Consider the following 22,106-nt stretch of genomic DNA (forward strand, 5'->3'; position numbering starts at 1 on the left):
CTTGGCGCCATTTCCTTGAAGGCTCTAAACACCCTTTTGAGGTGTGGACTGACCACAAGAATTTGGAAGCGTTGCGCACGCCTCGCCGTCTCTCCCCAAAGCAGATGCGTTGGGCCCAGTATTTTAACCGTTTCAATTTCACTCTAAAGTATATCCCGGGCGGAAAGAACTTCATGGCCGATGCTTTGTCCCGGTTGCCGCAGTATAATTGTTCCAAACTGAGTATCGTCCAACCACTCTTGGCAGCTCCGGTGCTCACACGCCAACAGACCAAGGCTCAAAAGGACGTGCCTCACGATCTGCTTTCTAACCTCAAAGCGGCTCTTCCTCAAGACGACTGGTTCCTGAACCATCGGGACGAGTGCACTATGAGGGACGATCTACCGTGGATTGGTGCTAAATTGTACATCCCCGCTTCCCTACGGCTTGTGGTCCTTCGTCGCGCTCATGACTCCAGGATGGCGGGTCATTTTGGGTTCGTGAAAACTTTGCACCTCGTGAAGAGGCAATTCTGGTGGCCCTCTTTAAGAAAGGACATTGAGCTTTATGTATCCAGTTGCCCAGTTTGCGCTACCGCCAAAAAGCCGCCGGGGAAACCACACGGACTTCTGCAGTCCGTCGCCCGCCCGGTTGCCCCGTGGAAGGAGATTTCTATGGACTTTATTGTGGAGCTTCCCGAGAGCCAAGGGCACACGGTCATCTGGGTGGTTACTGATTTGTTCTCCAAGCAAGTTCATTTCGTGCCTTGCCACAAGATTCCTTCCGCCAAGGCGTTGGCTAAGCTATTCCTTTCCCACATATACCGCTTGCATGGGGTTCCCGACCGTATTATCTCCGATCGTGGGGTCCAATTCACATCTAAATTTTGGAAGGAGTTCCTCACACGTATTGGCTCCGCCCAGGGCCTTAGCTCCGCCTACCATCCTCAGACTAATGGCGGCTGTGAACGTACTAATTCCGTCCTTGAACAATATTTACGTTGTTTCATCAATTATCAACAGGACGATTGGGTGGACTTGTTACCACACGCTGAAGTGGCCTATAACAATTCGGTTCACTCCAGCACCGGTTTCACCCCTTTCCGGGTCGTTTACGGCCAGGATTTTGTTCCAATCCCCGAACTGCCTACGGCTCAGCCTCAAGTTCCTTCCGTGGCAGACTGGAGTGAACGTCTCAGTCGCCTTTGGCCCCTCACTCTTTCCACCTTGGACGCTGCCCACAAGGCTCATAAGAAGCAGGCTGATAAGAAACGCTCTCAGCCTTATGTTTACCACGTTGGAGATTTAGTGTATTTGTCCACTAAGTTCTTGCATACTACACAAAAGTCTAAGAAATTGGGTCCCAAGTATGTTGGCCCTTTCCCAATTGTGAAAGTTATCAATCCTGTTTCTGTTCGTTTGCAATTGCCCAAACATCTCAACCGGATCCATCCGGTATTCCATATCAACCTCATCAAGCCTGTTCGAGTGTCTGACCTACGGCCCGCAGATGACCCTCCACCTGCTCCGTTGCTTATTGATGGGGAATGTCATTTTGAAGTCCGGGACATTCTGGATTCCCGCAGGCACCGTAATCGCATCCAATACCTTGTGGCTTGGAAACATTTTCCCCCCTCCCACACGGAATGGGTTGATAAGTCCCACGTTCGTGCCCCCCGCTTGCTTCAGAAATTTTATGCTGCTTATCCCGACAAGCCTTGACTTTTCTCCTTTCCCTCTCTTGTTTGTTTGTTGTTTGTCTGTTTTGTTTGTTTTTTTTTTCCAGGCCTGACAGCCTTTTTTCCGGGGGACGGCCGGATGTCAGCTTCTGCTTTGCTGCTGCTTCAGCTGCCATGAAACGGGAAGGGGGGGGCGTGTATGTGGGAGGGTTTTAATTGATGTGCTGGAGGACTGCTGAAGGAATGTTCTAGGATGTACCAGTCGTTGGGATTTACGCATGCGTACGGGTTTCCCGCCTGCATCAACGGCCTTCACATTCCATCTTGGCCTGTCTTTTTGAAGTTATCTCACACCTGACATTTGAAGGACTTATGATTGGACTGGAGCTTTGATCCTAAGGGGGGGGAACGGGCTTTGCTATATATCAATTGCTTTCGCGCCATATTATTCAGATTTTGCTTCACTACTGCTCGCTTACCATTTATAATTAGTAAAAGTACATTGGATTTCCAACCCATGGAGTCTCTTGGTTTTCTTTCCTAATTATGGAGTGGAGTGGGGCGTGACAGGAGTATCTATCTACCGCGTTTCCCCGAAAATAAGACAGGGTCTTACTTTCTTTTCACTCCAGAAATAAGGGCTTGGCCTTATTTTGGGGGGAGCGGGCTTATTATTTTGGGGGTGCAGGAGGCAGTCAGCGTGGTCACCTCATGGCTGCTATGTTGTCCTGAGAATCTTCTGGCAGTCTGTGCAGAAACATAGAGCGGGAAGCGCACTCCCAGAGCGGCCACTGCCAGACAACTCTCTGCCCTGGCTCCCGGAAGACTTGGCAGCAGGCGGCTGTCCCGACCGGCCTCTTCTCCGTTTCCAGCGACTTCCAGCCGGGGTTTGGAAGCCGCAGAGGAAGCCATCCTCAGTGCTAAGATGGCAGCAGTGGCAGCCCTGGCCCTGCAGGGAGAGCTGACCCAGGCCATGGCTTCCGCGTGAGTGCTGGTGGTGCTCACCAGCTTTTCCCACATTGACATGGTGAGGACCCGAGGACCCGAGGGGGGGGGACAGGCGCTCGTGCGGCTTGGCGCCTTCAGAATACTGCTCAATCGGTGAGTGGTGCTCTGCCCGGCTGGAGGGGGGGTTGTCCACTGGCCTTATTTTTGGGGGAGGGCATATATTTAGGCCCACCCCAAAAATCAGACATGGCCTTATTTTCGGTACATGTCATATTTTCGGGGAAACACAGTAGGAAGATTGTGGATTTTCTATCTCAAGGATTTTGAGAAGAAGTTGGTCAATCATTTTTTAAGAATGCTTTGGTTTTCCTGCACATTGGAAGGGCTGGATTAAATGATCATATCAAACCCCAATTTTATGGTTTTGTGGCTCACCCTATTTGGAAAGGTAAAAAGAATTATCTCAGTGAGGAAATATTGTCCAATCATACAACAATCACTGTAAAAGCCTTGTTTTTTTGTTTTTTTTTTAAAGAAATACCGTCTCATCAAGCAGCAAAGTCACCAAGTTTGATTATGAACGCTTTCCACTTAATCTCAATTATTCCAAAAGTATATTTTCTAGGCCATACAACTGTAACTTCTTAACAACCAGCATTCATTCTTGTACATCTTGGTTCTGAGGATAACTGTGCATCCATCCACCATCTGTATTTTTAAGCTTATCAGTTAGGTGTGCAAAATAAAACCCCGTAAAGACGTTCTGAAAATACAAATGAAGCATAGTGCCTCCCATTCTCAATCCCAGCCAGTTCTGAAGAATACTGCGGCTGATGGTATCAAAAGTCACCGAGATAAACAAGTACATGGGTGGAGATTCTCAGTCATCCTGGTTGTGGTTGTCCCAAAGTTGGGTTTTTTTTTCAAGAAGGCAGCTGGACTTTCTGGTATTTCTTTGAAGTCGTTTCTCTTCTCAACCAAAGCTGAAGAAGCTTCTTGGATGAGAAGCGAAACGTGGTCGAAGAAAAAACCAGAAGGTCCAGTTGCCTCTTGAGAAAAGCAGCTCTGGGACAAGTACATGGACGAATGCGCCACCCCCATCCTGGCTCTGCCCCAGGACATCAGCAAGAGTGATCAATTCTGTCTGTCTGAAGGCAGGTTGTTATTGGACAGGAAATTGTCACAAAGAAGAGGGGAGGGGTCAACCTATTCTCCAAAGTACATGAAGGCAGGACAAGAAGCAATGGATGGAGACAAACCAAGGAGAGAAGCAATCTAGAACCAAGGAGAAATTTCCTGACAGCTAGAACAATTCATCAGTGCAATAGCTTGCCTCTAGAAGCTGCTCCTTCATTGGAAGATTTTTAGAAGATATTGGACAGCCATTTGTCTGATATGTTATGGGGTCTCCTGCTTGAGGTTAGACTAGAAGATCTCCAAGGTCCCTTCCAACTCTGTCATTCTGTATTTTGTATCATTTCCTCCAAGAACCTCTGCAACTGAGATTTGCCCACCTTGCTACAACCTGGACAATAAAGGGGAAGATTGGAAACTGGCTGATAGTCTGTAGAGATTCTCTGTTATCCAGGTCATGGTTGTCCCAAAGATAGACTAGACTTTCTTGTTTTTTCTTTTTTCAAAAGAAAAGTCCAGTTGCCTTCTGAAAAAGCACCTTTGGGACAACCATGACCTGGATGACGGAGAATCTCTATAGACTTTTAGCTATACAATTTGGGATGAACACCCTTTGAAAGATGTGGGAGTAGGAATGGATTTCCAGAGGGAAAATTGCAGATTACAGGAACCATTTGCACCACTCAGGTGACCCTGAAGACACAGCTCAACCTCCAAATGGCCTCAACGACCCTCTAAAAGGATGCAAATGACCATTTTTGTCTGCAAGGAGTATCAATCCTTCCGTTCCCAACTATCCTGCCAGAACTGAAGAAGCTTCTTGGATGAGAAGCGAAACATCTTCCAAGAAAAATAAGAAAAGTCCAGTTGCCTCCTGAAAGAGCACCTTTGGGACAAACTGGCTGATAGTTGTCCAAATGAAAGGATTCAGCAATAGCTTCTTCAGGAGGAGAAGTTCCACCATCTCCTTCAAGATTGGTGGGGGAAACACCCCCCCCCCAATCACTTCAAAGAGGAAGATTCAACTACTTGGCTCTATCCCTTAGCTCCCTTCCCAGGCAGCCTTAACTATCCAGGAGGGACCAGAACAGTATTTTTCAGTGTTGATTCATACATGTTAAAATATGTGGTTCCTTTTAAACGCAATTATTAATACATGCCAGCAATTTCAGTAACAGTAGGCTGAACCACATGACTTATCCAGACTTGAAGACTTGAGAAATATGCTTTATCTATACAGTACGAAACATATATTTGACAAATGATTATGTCAACTTTCAGGAAAGCAATATAAACATTGCAAACATGATCATCAATATCATTTGCCATAGAAAAAGTTTATCTTCAGCATCTTTCTTTAATGGAATTTTATTGGATTTTTCCCCCACTTTCTGATGTGTGGAAAAAAGGATAATTCATATTAATGTTAAAACCTTTCTCCATAATATATTCATATATATCATTTTTATAAAGCTGATGAAACTGTACATTTTAAAAAAACATATACAAAATGACAAAGTAAAGCAGAAAGATGACAATGTTTATGGCAATATGCACAACCAAGATCATTTTGCCTCCTTACCCCATAATATTAGACATTAGGCTTATCTTTCTTAATTACTAAGTTGTACACTTAATTCAAACAGAAATAAAAATTGGAACTATAATAGAGTACATTTGTACACAGAATACATTGGACTTTGATCTACCTAGATTTGAAAATATTTTAACCAATGTTACTACCAAAGTAACAACCCAACCTCCACAAGAGCAGCCGTGGAAGAACATGATTTAGTATAATACACACAACGCAGTGGGAATGGGACAGAGGTGGGTTCCTACCAGTTCGCACCTATTCGGTAGAACCGGTTCGTCAAATCTACCGAACCGGTTAGAAGAGGTTCCACCAGTGGACCCGGAAAGCAGGCCACACCTACAGAAGGGGTTCCAAAAATTTTTGAAACCCACCACTGGTCCTTGGATATGATTATTCTACACTATCATGCTCATATTTATAAAACTCAGGGCCTCTGTGAAAGGTAAGGATGACTACTGCGTTTGTGGTGCAATCAGAACATTGCGTGTGTTGAAGTTGTTTTAACGCAAACCAAAGATGCCTTTGAAAAAACAAGTTCACATCCTATTCTTATGCAGGCCAGTGCTGTGTGTGAGATAATTTAAGGTGATTCTGACAAGTGTTGTTGGCATCTTCATATCCGGTCACATGGGCGGCAAGCCACTCCCATCCGGTCACATGGGTGGCAAGCCACTCCCACAAAGGAGGCCACACCCACAGAGTAGGTTCGAACAATTTTTGAAACCCACCACTGGAATGGGACAACTTGCCACAGCCAATTTGCTGCGGCACACTCTCGGCGGCCAATTCGCCGCAGCAAATTCATCATGGCCATGTTGCCGCGGGACAACTCACCCTGGCCAAGTCACTGCATGACAACTCGTTGCAAGACAATTTAACAATTCAATTTAATTATTTTTTTAAAAATAACATTATTTTAATTTTTGTCATTCTGTCCCTCCTTTTCCATCCTTTCTTTAATGATTCCATTCCACCATTTCTTTGATATTAGTCTTGTCCCACAGGAAGTTGTTCTGTAGCATATTCACCGTGGCGAGTTGGTCGTGGTGAGTTGGCCACGGGGAATTGCCACCAAAACCAGAAATAGTCTCTACAACATCTTCCAACAAAATGGTCACAGTACTCACAAAACTTTCAAAAAGTGCCTGACCACTGCAGTGCAAATAACATATGCTATTAAAAAAATAACACTGCAATGTATCAAAAAATTGCAGGGAAAAAAACAGAATACAGCAACCAACACCCAAAATAAGGTAAAAATAAGTAAAAATTAACATCAGACAGTCAAGCAGAAAACAAAACGCTAATGAAGGAACTCCAAAGCAAAAAAAATACATTCCCACCAAAACTGGCGGACAAACCTACCGTATTTTTCGGAGTATAAGATGCACCAGAGTATAAGACGCTCCAAGATTTTGAAGAGGCAAATTAAAAAAAAAAAATTACACTCTGCAGACCTCCCAAAAACGGCCCATTTTTTGTGAAAACGGGTCCATTTTTTGTCAAAAAAGGGCATGGGAAGGGAAGTTATAGAGTGCTCCTGGGGGCTGGGGGGGGCAAAATTGTGCAAAACACTGCCCATTTTTCACTCATTTCTGCCCTCCCCAGCCCCCAGGAGCACTCTGGAAACCTCCTAAAGCCTACGCACAGTCATTTTGGTGAAGGGGGTGGGGTTTCAGCAGGCAAAAAAATGCTGTATTCAGTGTATAAGACGCACCCAGATTTTCAGCCTCTTTTTTGAAGGAAAAAGGTGCATCTTATACTCCGAAAAATATGGTACATGTAAACAGGGAACAAACCCCACACAAACTAGTATTGATGTTGTTACCTAGTCAGGTAATGAAACATCTGGAAGCAAACAAACAAGCTAGAGAGTACCAAGGTCTTCAACTCTGAGCTTCAAATATTCCCATTCGTTCGAAATTTGAAAATACAAGTAGAATTTGTATTCAAGGCATGTCCAAACACAATATGAAGGATTCCTTCTGAAGATTCCTCAAGCCTTTTTAATCCCTTCCATGAACTGTCCCATTTCACCTTAACTATAGTTTCCACTAACATTGACCCCAATGCCACCCAAAGCTAAACCCAAATTAGGCTTTATGGTGAACACAGGATGCAAAACGTACCATATTTTCTACCCGGAGTTCAAAGGGCATTGGATTGTACACCATCAGCTGGACTTCACAAACGTCTCCCTGAACCCACTGAAAATCTACAGAAGAAATAAACCGAAAGTTAGTTTTCCGGGTGAGACCCACACTTAAGCAGAATTGGATATTGTGATTACATGTGGCTATAGCAGTGTTTCTCAACCTTGGCAACTTGAAGATGTCCGGACTTCAACTCCCAGAATTCCCCAGCCAGCGAATGCTGGCTGGGGAATTCTGGGAGTTGAAGTCCAGACATCTTCAAGTTGCCAAGGTTGAGAAACACTGGGCTATAGATTGTCATATAAGATTCCAACAAGGGCTCCCAACACCTGCTCCGCAGACTGGTATTGGGCTACACAGGCAGTGGGCAAGCGCCCAAAGCTCCATTTGTGCATGCACAAAATTAGGTTGTACACAAGAAACCATGCTCTCCTCCCACTGCTGCCACCACCCACCCCTGCCATCACTGCTAGTCCGCGGAAAGGTTGGGGACCACTGATATAAGATTTTTTTCACCGCTGTCCTTAAGGGCAAGTATTAAAAACTTCCTTAGACACTGTGTGTTCTTGTGGAAAAGGCTCAATTGAATACACAGCCTATATTGTCATACTGTTCCACTTATAGACATAAAGGCCTGCCTCATAACTCCCTATTTATTGAAGCATCCACATAATTCTCATTTATTTTATGTACAATCGCAACCAACATAATTCCATTTTCTTGATAACGGCACGATGTTTTTATACTTTTTGTAAAACAACATGTTTTGATTGTCTCAATTATCCAGTTACATTTTAAGGTTTAATTTTAAAAAAAAAAACTTTTAACATTTAAATTTTATTTTATACGAAACCGAAAATGTGTTTGTTTTGTTAATGTGCAGATTTCTGGTTAATGTAGTAATAAATGCATTCTATGTACTTGTAACTATTTTGGGCCTGCTCTCACTTCAGCAAACTTCTGCCAATAAATAAATAAATGATAATAGCATAAACAGCATATGGCCTAAATCATCCATGGTGTACGGTAAGCGTGAGTTTTGTTCACACTTTACACACTAGAGATACATTATGAAAACACATTAATGCATACCTGTTATCTAGCCTAGAAAAGGCCATTCATTTGAATGTTATGCCATCTAGCATCTTTAGAGTACAGGTAGTCCTCAACGTTCGACCACAATTGAGCCCAAAATTTATGTTATTAAGTGAGACATTTGTTAAGTGAGCTTTGCCTCATTTTACTATCTTTATTGCCACAGTTGTTAAGTGAACCACTGCAGTTGATAAGTTGACTTTGCTTGTCAAAAGGTCTTGCTGGTGTCGTGGCCACAAGGCGAGGCAGGTTTTGGGGCATGGGTGGCCTGGCTGCAGGGGCCCTGAGATAAGCCGATGTAGGGCACGTGGCACAGCTCCAGCAGAAGTGGGCCTCCCGTACATGGGGAAAAAATTAGACACCCCCCCCCTCCCAAAAATAAGCATTAGGACTTATTTTGGGACCCAAAAGAAAATAAGTCCCAGTCTTATTTACAGGGAAACGTGTGTGTGTGTGTGTGTGTGTGTGTGTGTGTGTGTGTATCCTTCACTATATATTCTTCACTGTGGCATATGGCACACGGTGGCTCAGTGGCTAAGACACTGAGCTTGTCGATCAGAAAGGTCGGCAGTTTGGCAGTTCGAATCCCTAGCGCCATGTAACGGAGTGAGCTCCCATTACTTGTCCCAGCTTCTGCCAACCTAGCAGTTCGAAAGCATGTAAAAAAGCAAGTAGAAAAGTAGGAGCCACCTTTAGTGGGAAAGTAAGGGCGTTCCATGTGCCTTTGGTGTTTAGTCATGCTGGCCACATGACCACGGAGGCATCTTTGGACAGCGCTGGCTCTTCAGCTTTGAAACGGAGATGAGATCTGCCCCCTAGAATTGGGAACGACTAGCACTTATGTGTGAGGGGAACCTTTGCGAGGGCCACATTGAAATAAAGCAATGGTAACCACTGCAAAAACAAATGCCTAATTCCCCATGTATGCTTTAGTCTTCCTTTACTGCAGATGTAACTTAAGAACAAGTGGGGAAATCTTAGTTCTGCTTCTTTGAAATGGACCAACTTACTACATTTGTGTTTTGACTGTGTCTCATTTGAATAAACACATTAAAAACTATTTTCGGGATAGAATCCAGCAGTAAACTATGAATAAGTCTTTTAATTGTACATCGTCCAGATTCACTCTGTGAGCAAGATGCGGTCTTCCAATAAATAAATATAAATAACTGAAAACAAATCTAATTTCATATTAATACCAGAAGAGAGTTATATAATATTGAAATCACTGCAGAAAATTAATAAATACTTCTGTACTATAATGTTTGACCTAGGCTAATATCAGCCACTCAAGTTGCCTATGGATTTTGAGAAACTAGAACTCAACTACCATCGCTACCATTAAAATGAAGGCAAGTTAGCAAATAAGCATTTGACATACAACTTCATCAGTGAATGAGCATAATAATAATAATAGTAATTTATTAAATGCATATGCTGCCCAACTACCAGCTGTTTACAAATTGTTAGAAACATTTAAAAAGTAAACAACACAAAAAAACCACACACACACACACATAAAAGAAACACAAATGTAAAATAAACCTGGATGGGAACAAAGAGAAAAATCGTATTACCGGACAGCAAAACTTAACTGTCTCAAGCATGAATAATTTTACATAACCTGCTAAAAGCTCTGCAAAAAATAAAGCAAGCTCAGAGATCACCAACAATTCAGCAGATCTCTCTACAAATTCATCTAAAGTATAATGAGATACATTTTTTTGTGTGTGTGCACATTTTGGGAATATTTTGGGAAGCATGATAGAAAAGGAAGTTTCCCTGTTTCCCAATCAGCAGGTATTTCAATTACAAAGTGGTTAAAAGCATTTATATGGAAAACAAGACAGGGCAGGTTGGTAAGAAATGGCAGAATTTGGAGATGAGGTTTGATCATCATCTGCGTTTCGATAATTGGGCAAGACACAACAGCCGCTGTGCGCTAATTTGCCTTGGTATAAATAGGCTAGAAATCATCTTAATTTATTTCAGTAATCTAGGACCAATGTAGGACCAATTTGTTCGAAAGGTCTCAATAATACATTTCTAAAAATATCTAAAGGACACATTTTTATGAAGACATTCTTACAGTCAATCTATAATTCTTCCACTACGTATTTGTAAATCAAGGTTCGTGTGACAACACATACCTACAAACAAAGGTGGATATGTCTTTGTCAAGCTGTCAATTTTATAATCAAGAAGAGGAAATAGCCTATTGATCCAAAAATTGGCAATCACGATTTGGGTCAATTTGCAGCATAAAAGCCAGAAAACAATTCCCAGTGAGATACTGCATGTAAAAATGAGAATGCAAGTTAAAAAAGATAATGAGGTTCTCACCTATTTTTTTGCTTTGCTCCTCTCCATGATTGTGAGCGATGATTGGCGAATATATAAAGGGACTTTTCGTTGCCATGTTCTGACCTAGCAGGCTTTTCATTTTCTGCGGTCGAAGGCTAACGGGGAGGTTTAGGAGCTTGACAGATCTGTTCAATGAACAAGGGATTGTTTTTTTATGTAGAGCTGCTACAAAATTCAAATTTAGGAGAGACAGTTCAAATGACAGATACAATAGCATGGATTATCAGCATGATAGACACTAATTATAGCTTTGCTTTCCATCTGTCCTGATCTCTTTGCCCCCGTCTTATAAATTCCCCATTTAAGAACAGTAACAGGGTAAAGCTTTTATGTAAAATGATAGATACATAACAATATTAGAACTTCCTAGTAAACTCTGAATAGAAACACTGCGTTATTGGAAACCATAAAAACAATGAGGAGGATCCTTCTATTAATTCAAAGTTGCTTATATATGCAATGCGATGAATCTAATCGGATGTAAAGCAGATCCAGTAAAATCACGGAGATACATTAAAATAGAAAATTTCAAGATCTACCCTAAATAACAACTGAATATTGATTCAATGCACATTCAGTATTATCTGTCTATATAAAAACGTGTGTGTGTGTGTGTGTGTGTGTGTGTGTGTTCCAGCATAACTCTAGAACACCGTGAGCAATTTCAACCAAACTTGGTACACAGATGACTTACTCTCTGGAAACAAATACTGTGGGGGTAAGAGGCCCCACAAACCCCTCGGAGGATGTGTTCTGTTAAGATACAGCCTTTTGTGCCTTAAAATGGCTTCTACTGTTCTACCTTTGGGACAACCATGGCCTGGATGACGGAGAATCTATACAGACTTTTATTAATTTCTGCTACACAAATGATTTCTTTTGTGTGACACCCCCCCACAACCCCCCCATTGCACATGCGTGTGACCCCAAGTGCTCCCCCTGCGTCCCATTTTGGGCCTACCAAGCCTCCCGGGACCAAAAATGAGCCACGGGAGGGACATGATGCAGTCCCCCATTTCCCTGCCACCATGCATGTATGCACGACCCCATGTGCATGTGACCCCCCCATGCATGTGCATGCATCTCCCGCATGCGCCCCACCCCTCATACATACACCGCAGACCCGAAAATCAGTTGGCCAGCAGGAGATGTGCGTGCATGCGCAGTGGAGCTGAGCTGTGGGAACAGCTCACGTGCCCGCAGAGAGGGCTCCGTGTGCTACCTGTGGCACGGATGCCATAGGTTTGCCATCACGGGTCTAACACATCACAGACTGCTCGTGTGCGAGTTACACACACACTAAAGCTAAAGAAGAAGAAAACCAAGCAGTTTCCACCATGTGATCTTACACCTTATATCACTTTCAACGAGAACATCAAGAGTCGCTTTGAAATTCTGAATCTCATTGATAGGAAGCCAGAGGAACCGTGGGATGAACTTAAAGAAGTCATTCGGAAGTCATGTGAAAAGAGACTGCTGGAAATGAAGAAGCAGAAGAAAGCAAATTGAATGTCAAAGCAAACCCTAGAAATTGCCGAGAACAAGCGAGAGAGGCCAAAGCCAAGAGAGAGAAAAAGACCCCGTAAGGAACTTTTCAGAGAGTTTCAGAGACTTCTCAGAAGAGGCAAGCAGTATGACGTCTATCAAATCACTGGAGAGGGGAACTGGCATAGAAAAAAAGAAGGAAACCCTTTCAAAAGATCTCTGAATTCAGAACTTGCATAAAAGTTCTAAAAGATAGCAATGGGCAGATAATAACAGATGCAAATTAAATGAAACAAAGATGGAAAGAAGATAGAGGAATACTGTACAGGTCCTCCTCAATTTACGACCACAACTGAGCCCAAAAAATTATCTTGTTAAGTGAGACATTTGTTAAGTGAGTCATGTCCCATTTTTCTTGCCACATTTGTTAAGTGAATCACTGCAATTGTTAAATTAGTAACATGGTTGTTAAATGAATCTGAATTTCCCCATTGACTTTGCTTGTCAGAAAGTCGCAAAAGGGTATCCCGTGATCCCAGGGCACAGCTTCATTCAGTTGTTGGATGTTCATCTTTGCATCAGTTTTGATATATCAAGTCTTTGTGTTTTTCACATACTTCCTAATACTAAAACTACTAAACTACTATTAAATCACAATAGCTCAGGTCATAGTCATATGGATATATAGCATGCAGACTCAATTCAACTCTCACTTCTTCACGGAAAGCACCAATCCAAGATCTTATAATTTCACTCACAACATTAAAATCTCTGTGGAGCAATCAATTTCTCAGCAATTCCCTAGTGCTCTATATACTGGTGAGACTTGCAAATCTCTGTACAAAAGAGTAAATGGTTACAAACGTAAGATCAAAAGTAAAAAAAATATCCTCAAACTGCTAAGTTTTCAAATGGGGAAATATTTCAGGTCTTCCAACCTCAGTTCCTTGAATAAAGGAATGATACTAACTATGAGGATGGGATGGGATGGGATAGAATAGAATAGAATAACTGAATAGAATAGAATAGAATTTCAAAAACAATGACATAAAATTCATAAAGGTGCTTCAAAACTGGCATAGATATCCTACCAACACCCATTGGCTGTTCTTTAAAGGAGCTTGTATTTCTCAATGTCTTCCTTAAGAAAACACTTGAGTTAAGAAGGCGGTGGTGACAGGGCAGCACCCCATAATGGCACCAGAATACAAGAGGCGGTTTCAATTACTGCTTACAGAAGTTTCAATCTCTTCTGAAAGGCACGGGCTTTTTGCCCAAGTGATTTCCTCCTGAAACAGTTCACTGCCCTCAGTCTAACATTCTCCTCTAGTACCATCCCGAAGGAGGCCTATGTGACAGAGAATTCATTACTCTAGCCTCTCACAGGACGTAGGAAACAAAAGGTAGTTTACCTTACAATGGGAAGTTTGGTGAATGGCACAGGCGGGAGCTTTAAGCCATCTGGAAGGGTAATGAAGTCCATTGTTCCTGGGCACTTTGATGTATAGTTTTCTAGGCTTTGTGTTACATCTTTCTTTTCTAAAAGGAAAAAGAATTCTCATTACTAGAGTATTGGATTAGATGAGGCTGCTTCCATCTTACAAACGAGGTAGGAACAGAAGACACACAATTTTCATTGGTAAGCAAGACAGTTGTTAAGTGAGTTTTGCCCCATTTTCTGACCTTTCTTGCCACATGTCAGCTTCTTATCTCAAAAGGCTTTCTCATAATTGTTTGCTGATATTTTACGCTGACCGGTCAGTCAGCGCTGGGAAACAGTAACCCTCCCCAGCCCCCCCCTCCCCCGGTGAGGGGTGTGTGTGCTGGTGATTTATTTTGAAGACAGAATTGGGATAATGTCAGCGTTCCAAGTATCATGTAGAATTAAATCAGAGTCCAAGGCAAACAATCCTTAAAGTTCCAATTTAATAAAGCAGACATCTTAGCACATTGCTGTGGAATCCCAATTCTGGAAATTACATCAGAATCCCACCCAGTTAAAAGTTCATGATCTTGTCCCCACAACCCACAATCCATCACATGGTCCAATCTTCTTCTTCCACACTGGCGTCTCCACCCAGCTGCTTCTGGTCAAAGGTGTAAAAGTGCGGAGACAAAAGATAAACGAACGGTTGTAAGTTGAGGACTACCTGTCCATCCAGTGATTTTAGAAACTGGGAAGGAAAGTCCTACGCTGATGAAGAAGAAATATAGGAAAGAAGACTGAAAGGCATGGCTCTCAAGAAAACCAGCCTGCCATTTCTTTCCCCCAAAAAACCGTTGAGAAAGCATGCAAAGAAATATTTGCCGTTATGTATTTCCAAGCTGTGGAATTCACAGACGAAGTAAAAACCTCTTTCAGTCAGGCTCAGTTGGGAAATGATTATTTGAACTCTGATAACTGGCTTAGTTTTTAATTTACCTCTTAGTTGCCTTAGGTATCTTATGTGTGAAAATACAAAGAGCAACAAGATAGAAAAGAAAATATACTGTATTTTTCGGAGTATAAAATGCACCTTTTCCCCCCCAAAAAGAGGGTGAAAATTTGGGTGCGTCTTATACATCGAATGTAACCCCACCCACCCCCACCAGAGGCCAAAAACGGGAGGCATGGAGGCAGCAATGGTCTGTGGCAATCCCTGAAGCCTGGAACAGCTGATTGGAAGGGGGTATTCCGGCAGTTCAATCCACCCGCCAATCAGCTGTGCTGAATCAATAAGTGATGAATAAGTGCTGAAGCTGACCTGGCTGGTCAGAGTTTGCAGCAGCAATCTCATTCAGAAAGCACACACAAGTAACTGATTCAGCAGGATTCAAAATAATAATAATAATATACAATACAATACCAAAAACAGGCTTTCCAAGATAGCAGTACATAGAAGCAAAACACAAGCAGTTTCACTTTCAGTTCTCAGCTAAGCCAGGCTCCTTCCCGTCTCCTTGTTGCTCACATGGCAAATACTGTTTCAGAGTCCAAATAACCCTCATTGGCTGACTTAGTTGCTATGCCTATTCATTGGCTGACCTTGTTAACATGTGGTCCAAGTCATGAAGCTAGCCAGCTGAATACCATGGATGCTGATAGGCAGAGGCAGAATTTTTTTCCTTCTTATTTTCCTCCCCAAAAACTAAGGTGCATCTTATACTCCGGAGCGTCTTATACTCCAAAAAATACAGTAGACAGACAAGATAGAGAATAAAAGAGCGATGCAGATGAATTTATAACATTGTGTTTCCCTGAAAATAAGTCTCTGTCTTATAGTTGAGTTTATTTATAGGCCGCTCTTTTCCCTGAGGGGACTCAGGGCGCTAACAACTTGTATGGGAGGGGAAGACATACAATAACATAAAAACACAATGTATAATTAAAATCAAGCAACATTCATACAACATTCGAGTGGGGGCGGATTATGGTCTTTACCCCCAGGCCTGGCGGGATAGCCAGATCTTGAGGGCTGTGCGGAAGGTCTGAAGGGTGGTGAGGGTACGAATCTCCACGGGGAGATCGTTCCAGAGGGTCGGAGCTACTACTGAAAAGGCTCTCCTCTGCGTAGTTGCCAGCCGGCACTGGCTGGCAGATGGCACTCGGAGGAGGCCTAATCTGTGAGATCTTATGGATCGAGAGGAGGTGATTGGCAGGAGGCGGTCTCCCAAGTACGCAGATCCACTACCATGAAGGGCTTTGTAGGTAGTAAGAAGCACCTTGAAGCGCACACGGAGATCAACAGGTAGCCAGTGCAGCTCGCGGAGGATAGGTGTTATGTGGGCGAACCGAGGTGCACCCACAATCACTCGCGCGGCCGCATTCTGGACTAGCTGAAGCCGCCGGATGCTCTTCAAGGGCAGCCCCATGTAGAGCACGTTGCAGTATTCCAGCCTAGAGGTCACGAGGGCGCGAGTGACTGTTGTGAGAGCCTCCCGATTCAGGTAGGGTCGCAACTGGCGCACCAGGCGAACCTGGGCAAATGCCCCCCATATTTGGTGGCAAATATATATATTATATATATATATTTGCCACCAAAAAGGAACTATGTGTTATTGGAAGGGGGGGGGGATGTCATCCACTGACTCACCTCACTTGCGCACGTCGTCCCTGGCCTCCTTTTCACTGTCAGAGGCCTTTAGGAACTTCTTCTGCAGCCAGCAAGGCCTTCCTGGTGGCCTCTGCAGTTGTCAGCAGAGTGCCAGATCAACCCGGAGCTCTGTTATTGGCTACAAAGGCCTGCAAGAAAGCCTTGCCGGTTGCAGAAGAAATGGGCCGACAAGGCAGGTGTTGGGATGTGCAAGACCTGGCTGCAATTGCTCAAAGATGAGTAGTAGGGCAACTCCACCACCACCCCATTCCCACCCTAGCTTTAATTTTTACCTGTGCACCCTGGAGTGGGCGGGGTCTTAATTAGGGCTTATTTTGGGGATAGGGCTTATATTGGGAGCAAGTGTAAAAAACATCAAGCTGGGGCTTACTTTCAGAGTAGGTTGTATTTTCGTGGAAACACGGTAGATGGCATGGTTTGAAAACTGAGAAGTGGAAAACTGGTTTGAAATGGAAACCTTAGAACTTGAATGTGAGAAAGGCAGCAGAAAATGGAAGATGCTTTCTTGAAACTATTTGAGATATAGGTAGAACATAAAAGTTTGCAGCAACCTCTTCTGGCTGTCCTAGTCTCAATTTAGGGACCTCATCAATGAAAACTTCAAGCAGCTGCTTGATTTCTAGATTTAAGGTTCCCACTCTGCTCTTCAAATCAAGCTTGGTGAAATGAAAAATGCATTTATTCTTATCACACAGCCAATATGATAAACCCTGGGTTATTTTATTCGGGATAAAGAAATACAGCAGACCTACCATTCCTCAACGTTCTCCAATTAAGCTTCTTAGTAGGTTAATTCTACTATCATCGAAACCTTCCTTTAAGTTTACAGGGCACCAGATGTTCGAACTCTTCTAGTTTCAGAATTTAATTTCGTGCACCAACCATGCAAAGCACTACCTTGATGTATCTCTCTATTGTGATTTTCTGGAAAGTTGTTATACCTTAGGTGCTCTTATTTTTTTTATTATCCCATTCTTCACTACCATCTATTTTATTTTTAAAAAGTGTATACTAACAATGCTTCGGGAAATTTGTCAGTATAAAATGGACAATATAAAGCCATCTGTTATGTCAAATGAAATTTTCATTTTGTCAATATCAAAGCACACATTATTATTGTTATTGTGAAACAAAACAAAATGCACTTTCTCTGTGTCTCCTCTCCCTGGGTGCTGATCCTGGGGTCCACCTTAGTACTCTGAGGAGTTCCGGGACAAATTATAATCTTGACAGATTATTAAATAATTTTGGGAAATGTTTGGATCCAGTTTTACTTGTAGCCATATATGACATGGAACAAACATTTTTTTTAACAAGTAGCATATTACGCTCTATATATTTATGCAACTTGATATCACAAAATTGTTAAGAGAGCAAAACTATGAAAAGACAAAAAAAAGTTGAAACAGAAAACTCTACAGATTTGCATATCAGCTGTTCTACTTTGTCTCCAATCTTTGCCCAATTACCTGAAAGTTCTATTTTGGACCTGAAATCCCCTTAATTTCTGGACCTTGAAAGCAGATACAAAACCGCTGATACAAAAATAAAGTTTTGCATAATTTTAGATTTTATTGACCTATTTGATTTTTAGACCATTTGTCACACAAGACCCGTGACGGTATATGAAAAAAGATCTAGTAGCAAATTAAAACGTACAACCTGCCATTTTTTTCCTCATTAAAATAGCTAGACTTAAACTATTATTGCAGGAAGGGAATTGAAAAGTTTTTAATTAAGTTAAACTGGTGTAGTACTGACAACGCAATACCCTGCACTGTCTCTTTGAGACAGGACAGAGTAACAGTTGGAAAAGAGGCGTAGTATGTTCCCTTTTAAAAATAAGAAACATTCAAGAGAAGTTTGCAATTTGGTGAGGAAAGTTAAGAGCAGAACATGTCTCCCACCCAGCAACGGAAAACCAAAATCATACTAAACATTCTGCAGACTGGCTGGATGCCCTTCCTGTCGCCAATGCGGAGTTCCAGCAGAAATATTCCCATTGAGACAAAAGAGAGAGAAATATCTTCCTCTGCCTAGGATTGAACTCAAAGCCTCCTGATTGTGAGGCGAGAGCTCTACCTCTAGGCCACTGCACTACTCCATTATCATATATAATATACATGAAAAATTGCACTATTTTCTAAATAAAATGAATACCTTGGTCAGAAAGAAAATCTAGCATGGTTTGTAAAAGAAAAGATAAGTGCCGGACGGAAAGTGCTGGGTTTCCCATTCTCCTGGAGGCATACACTAACTCGTGAAGTAAACGCATCTGCACAGCAGCCCAGCCACGATGAGTGCCTTTAAAAAGAGCAAAAGAACATGTGTTGTGTTAATACACTTTTAACAGTCACTCAATCTTCATTCAGCAATGGCGTCCATACAGGGCCAGATTTAGATGAAAAGAGGCCCTAGGCTATTCCACCTATGAGGCCCTTTCACCTCCCATTTTTAAGTTTGTAAATTACATGAGACAATAAAATACATCATTACTGTGATATATCAATATATATATACTCTGAAAAATATGGTATTTATTTATTATTTATTTGTTCAATATCTACGGCTGCCCATCTCAATGACAAATTATTCTTTCCTCAAAGCAGTAAAAGTACCGTATTTTTCGGAGTATAAGACACACCTTTTTCCCCTCTAAAAGAGGGTTAAAATTTGGGTGCGTCTTATACACTGAATGTAGCCCCAACCCTTTGGCCTCTGCCTCCCAGCAATTTACCTTCTTGCAGCAAATGGGGAAAATGGGACTTCCGGGGGCTGCAATGGGCTATAGCAATCCCTGCAGCCTAAAACAACTGATGATCCGGCGCCCAAGCTGAAATTGAAAATGAAACTTGCTATTTGCTCCAAGAGGCAAAATGCAGAGGCAGAGGCAGATTTTTTTTTCCTTGTGCTAATCAGGCTTTTTGCTGTTTGCTGCAAGGAGGCAAGTGAATAACTATAAATGCCTATAGAATGTTCAAATTATTAGACTTGTTTTTTAAAGACTGCTTTATTATTGTTCTAGACAGCTTAACAAAATGAAGAAGCTTTTTAAAATAAATGCTTGATCTGAAGTGGCCCAGTGTTATTATATCTTAAATAGCAGAGAATAACTATACTTCTGGAAAGCACATCAATTTTAACAGCATCTGTACAAGTATACTACAAGTAACACTACAAACAATGTATATTGTCTGTACTGTTTGCTGTTTGTTGTAAGGAGGCAAATTGCTGGGAGGCAGAAGCAGATTTTTTCCCCTTGTTTTCCTCCCCAAAAACTAGGTGCGTCTTATACTTCGGAGCATCTTATACTCTGAAAAATACGGTATTTTTGCCCTCTGGGAAAAAAAACAGATTCATATTTTCCACTTCATTGAATTATTTTGCGACCCAAAGTATAGATCATAATGAACATTTGGATTTTGATCAATATACATTCAATCTAACATGCAAGTGCTCTCAATTTGTTTCTCGTTGTTGCTGCATAGCACTTAATTACCATTCAAGCAAAACGGAAGGAATGTTACATCTGAAAAATGTAAGTTATGCCAATTGAATTCTAAAAACAAAGAACTAAACTGTGAAACGTAGACCTCCTTCCATTCACAAAGGCTTTTCGTAGAAGGAAGAGTTCTGCTTGAGAGAAAATAAGGTGGGCAACGTTATGTCTATGGAGATTCTGTTATGCAGGTCATGGTTGCCCCAAAGGTGCTTTTCTCAGGAGGCAATTCAACTCTCTGGTTTTTCTTTGAAGAAGTTTCCCTTCTCATCCAAGAAGCTTCTTCAGCTCTGACTGGATGGTGGGGAATGGAATCTGGTTAGAGCTGAAGAAGCTTCTGGAAAGAAAAACAAAACGTCTTCAAAGAAAAAAACAGAAAGTCCAGTTGGCTCTTGAAAAAAGCACCTGTGGGCAACTTTAGCCTACTGATTATTATTTTTTTATTTTTATCACTCATTTGGCTTTATTACATAAAAGCAAAAATAGGAAATGTTGTGCTTGTTGGCTTGCTTCTCTCTAAGCCAAACTTGGTACCTTTGCTGAAATCTTTAGGATCCAAAGACAGGCTGTAACCAGGAAGTGTTTCCAGAAGAAGTTTGTAGCAGGCTCTCCAACCAGGTTCTACGATGCTTGGGGCCACACACTGCATGGCAGCCACCCGCTTGAAAAAAGCTGATTTGCGATGAAATCCAATTCGCTCATAGAGCTCAGAAAGGATACTGTAGCGCTGGATTTTTTCTTCTTCAGAAAGCTGATATTTTTTTAAACATGGGTGGGAGGGAAACAAATGATTTGAAAAGAATTTTAATAACCAAAATTGCCATAAGCAAACTAGGTGCAAAGGCAAGAAAAATAAGCTCTGAAAGAGAGAGAGAGAGAGAGAGAGAGACAGAGAGAGAGACAGAGAGAGACAGAGAGAGAGAGTCAGAGACAGAGAGAGAGAGAGAGAGAGAAGATAGGTAGGTAGGTAGGTAGGTAGGTAGGTAGGTAGGTAGGTAAGTAGATAATAGGTGATAGATAGATAGATAGATAGATAGATAGATAGATAGATAGATGATAGATAGATAGATAGATAGATAGATAGATAGATAGATAGATAGATGATTAGATAGATAGATAGATAGATAGATAGATAGATAGATAGATAGATAGAGTGAGAGGTCAAAAAATTGTCATCTACGTGTCTCGCTTGTGCTGTAAGATGTTCACTTTGAAGTACACGGAGGGAGAAATAGAAATTTACCCGGTGTAGGAGAGAGAAAGAGAGAGAGAGAATGAGTGAGAGAGAGATTGAGATTGAGAGAGAGAGATTGAGAGATTGAGATTCTCAGGCCACGTGGTCACACCCAGCCTTGCTAGGTAGGTAGGTAGGTAGGTAATAGGTGATGGATGGATGGATGGATGGATGGATGGATAGATAGATAGATAGATAGATAGATAGATAGATAGATAGATAGATAGATAGATACATACATACATACATACATACATACATACATACATACATACATACATGATTAGATAGATAGACAGACAGACAGACAGACAGACAGACAGAGATGAGAGAGAACGAGAGAGAGATTAGACAGACAGATAGGCAGATGGCAAAAAGAAATCAAATTTCACTCAGCAAACATTTAACATAAAAAAGTGATGTATGAAAGCTGGACAGACATTTCCACTTCAGGTATTTTCAGAGGTGGGTTCCTATCGTTTCGGCCCGGTTCGGCCCAGTAGGTAGTAACTCGGCCACACTCGAACCTGTTCTATCTTCAACAGCACCATTTTGATTTTCTGTTCTGCGCATGCACAGAACAATCTTCCTTGCAAAATATTTTTTTGTGTTTTCTAAAGTTGTGCGCATGGAGCGAAGCGAGCGCACAGGCGCAAAATATTTTTTCCCGAACTGGCAGTAATGCCGGCAGCAACCCCCAGGATATTTTCTTACTGTATCCTTAAAAAACCCAGAGTTTGCCTCTTCCAATGTATAAGTAACGGCAATAATAAATAGTTTTAAATCTCTTTTACCAAACAAAGCTTTGTGGTTTAAGATAAGCTACACTTCTCTATTTCTGCCAAC

At 41.9% G+C, this 22,106-nt stretch overlaps 1 protein-coding gene across 1 annotated transcript in view; it reads right to left on the reverse strand.

Annotated features, from left to right (window-relative positions):
• Positions 1-22,106, reverse strand: part of TRAPPC9 (trafficking protein particle complex 9) — a 305,011-nt gene that overhangs the window by 253,206 nt on the left and 29,699 nt on the right. Inside the window, 5 exon segments of the mRNA XM_032223179.1 lie at positions 7,466-7,551; positions 10,928-11,073; positions 13,846-13,972; positions 18,688-18,831; positions 20,561-20,777. Of these exon segments, the coding sequence (XP_032079070.1) occupies positions 7,466-7,551; positions 10,928-11,073; positions 13,846-13,972; positions 18,688-18,831; positions 20,561-20,777 (720 nt within the window).

This window comes from Thamnophis elegans, chromosome 8 (genome assembly GCF_009769535.1).
Source record: "Thamnophis elegans isolate rThaEle1 chromosome 8, rThaEle1.pri, whole genome shotgun sequence".
NCBI lineage: Eukaryota > Metazoa > Chordata > Lepidosauria > Squamata > Colubridae > Thamnophis > Thamnophis elegans.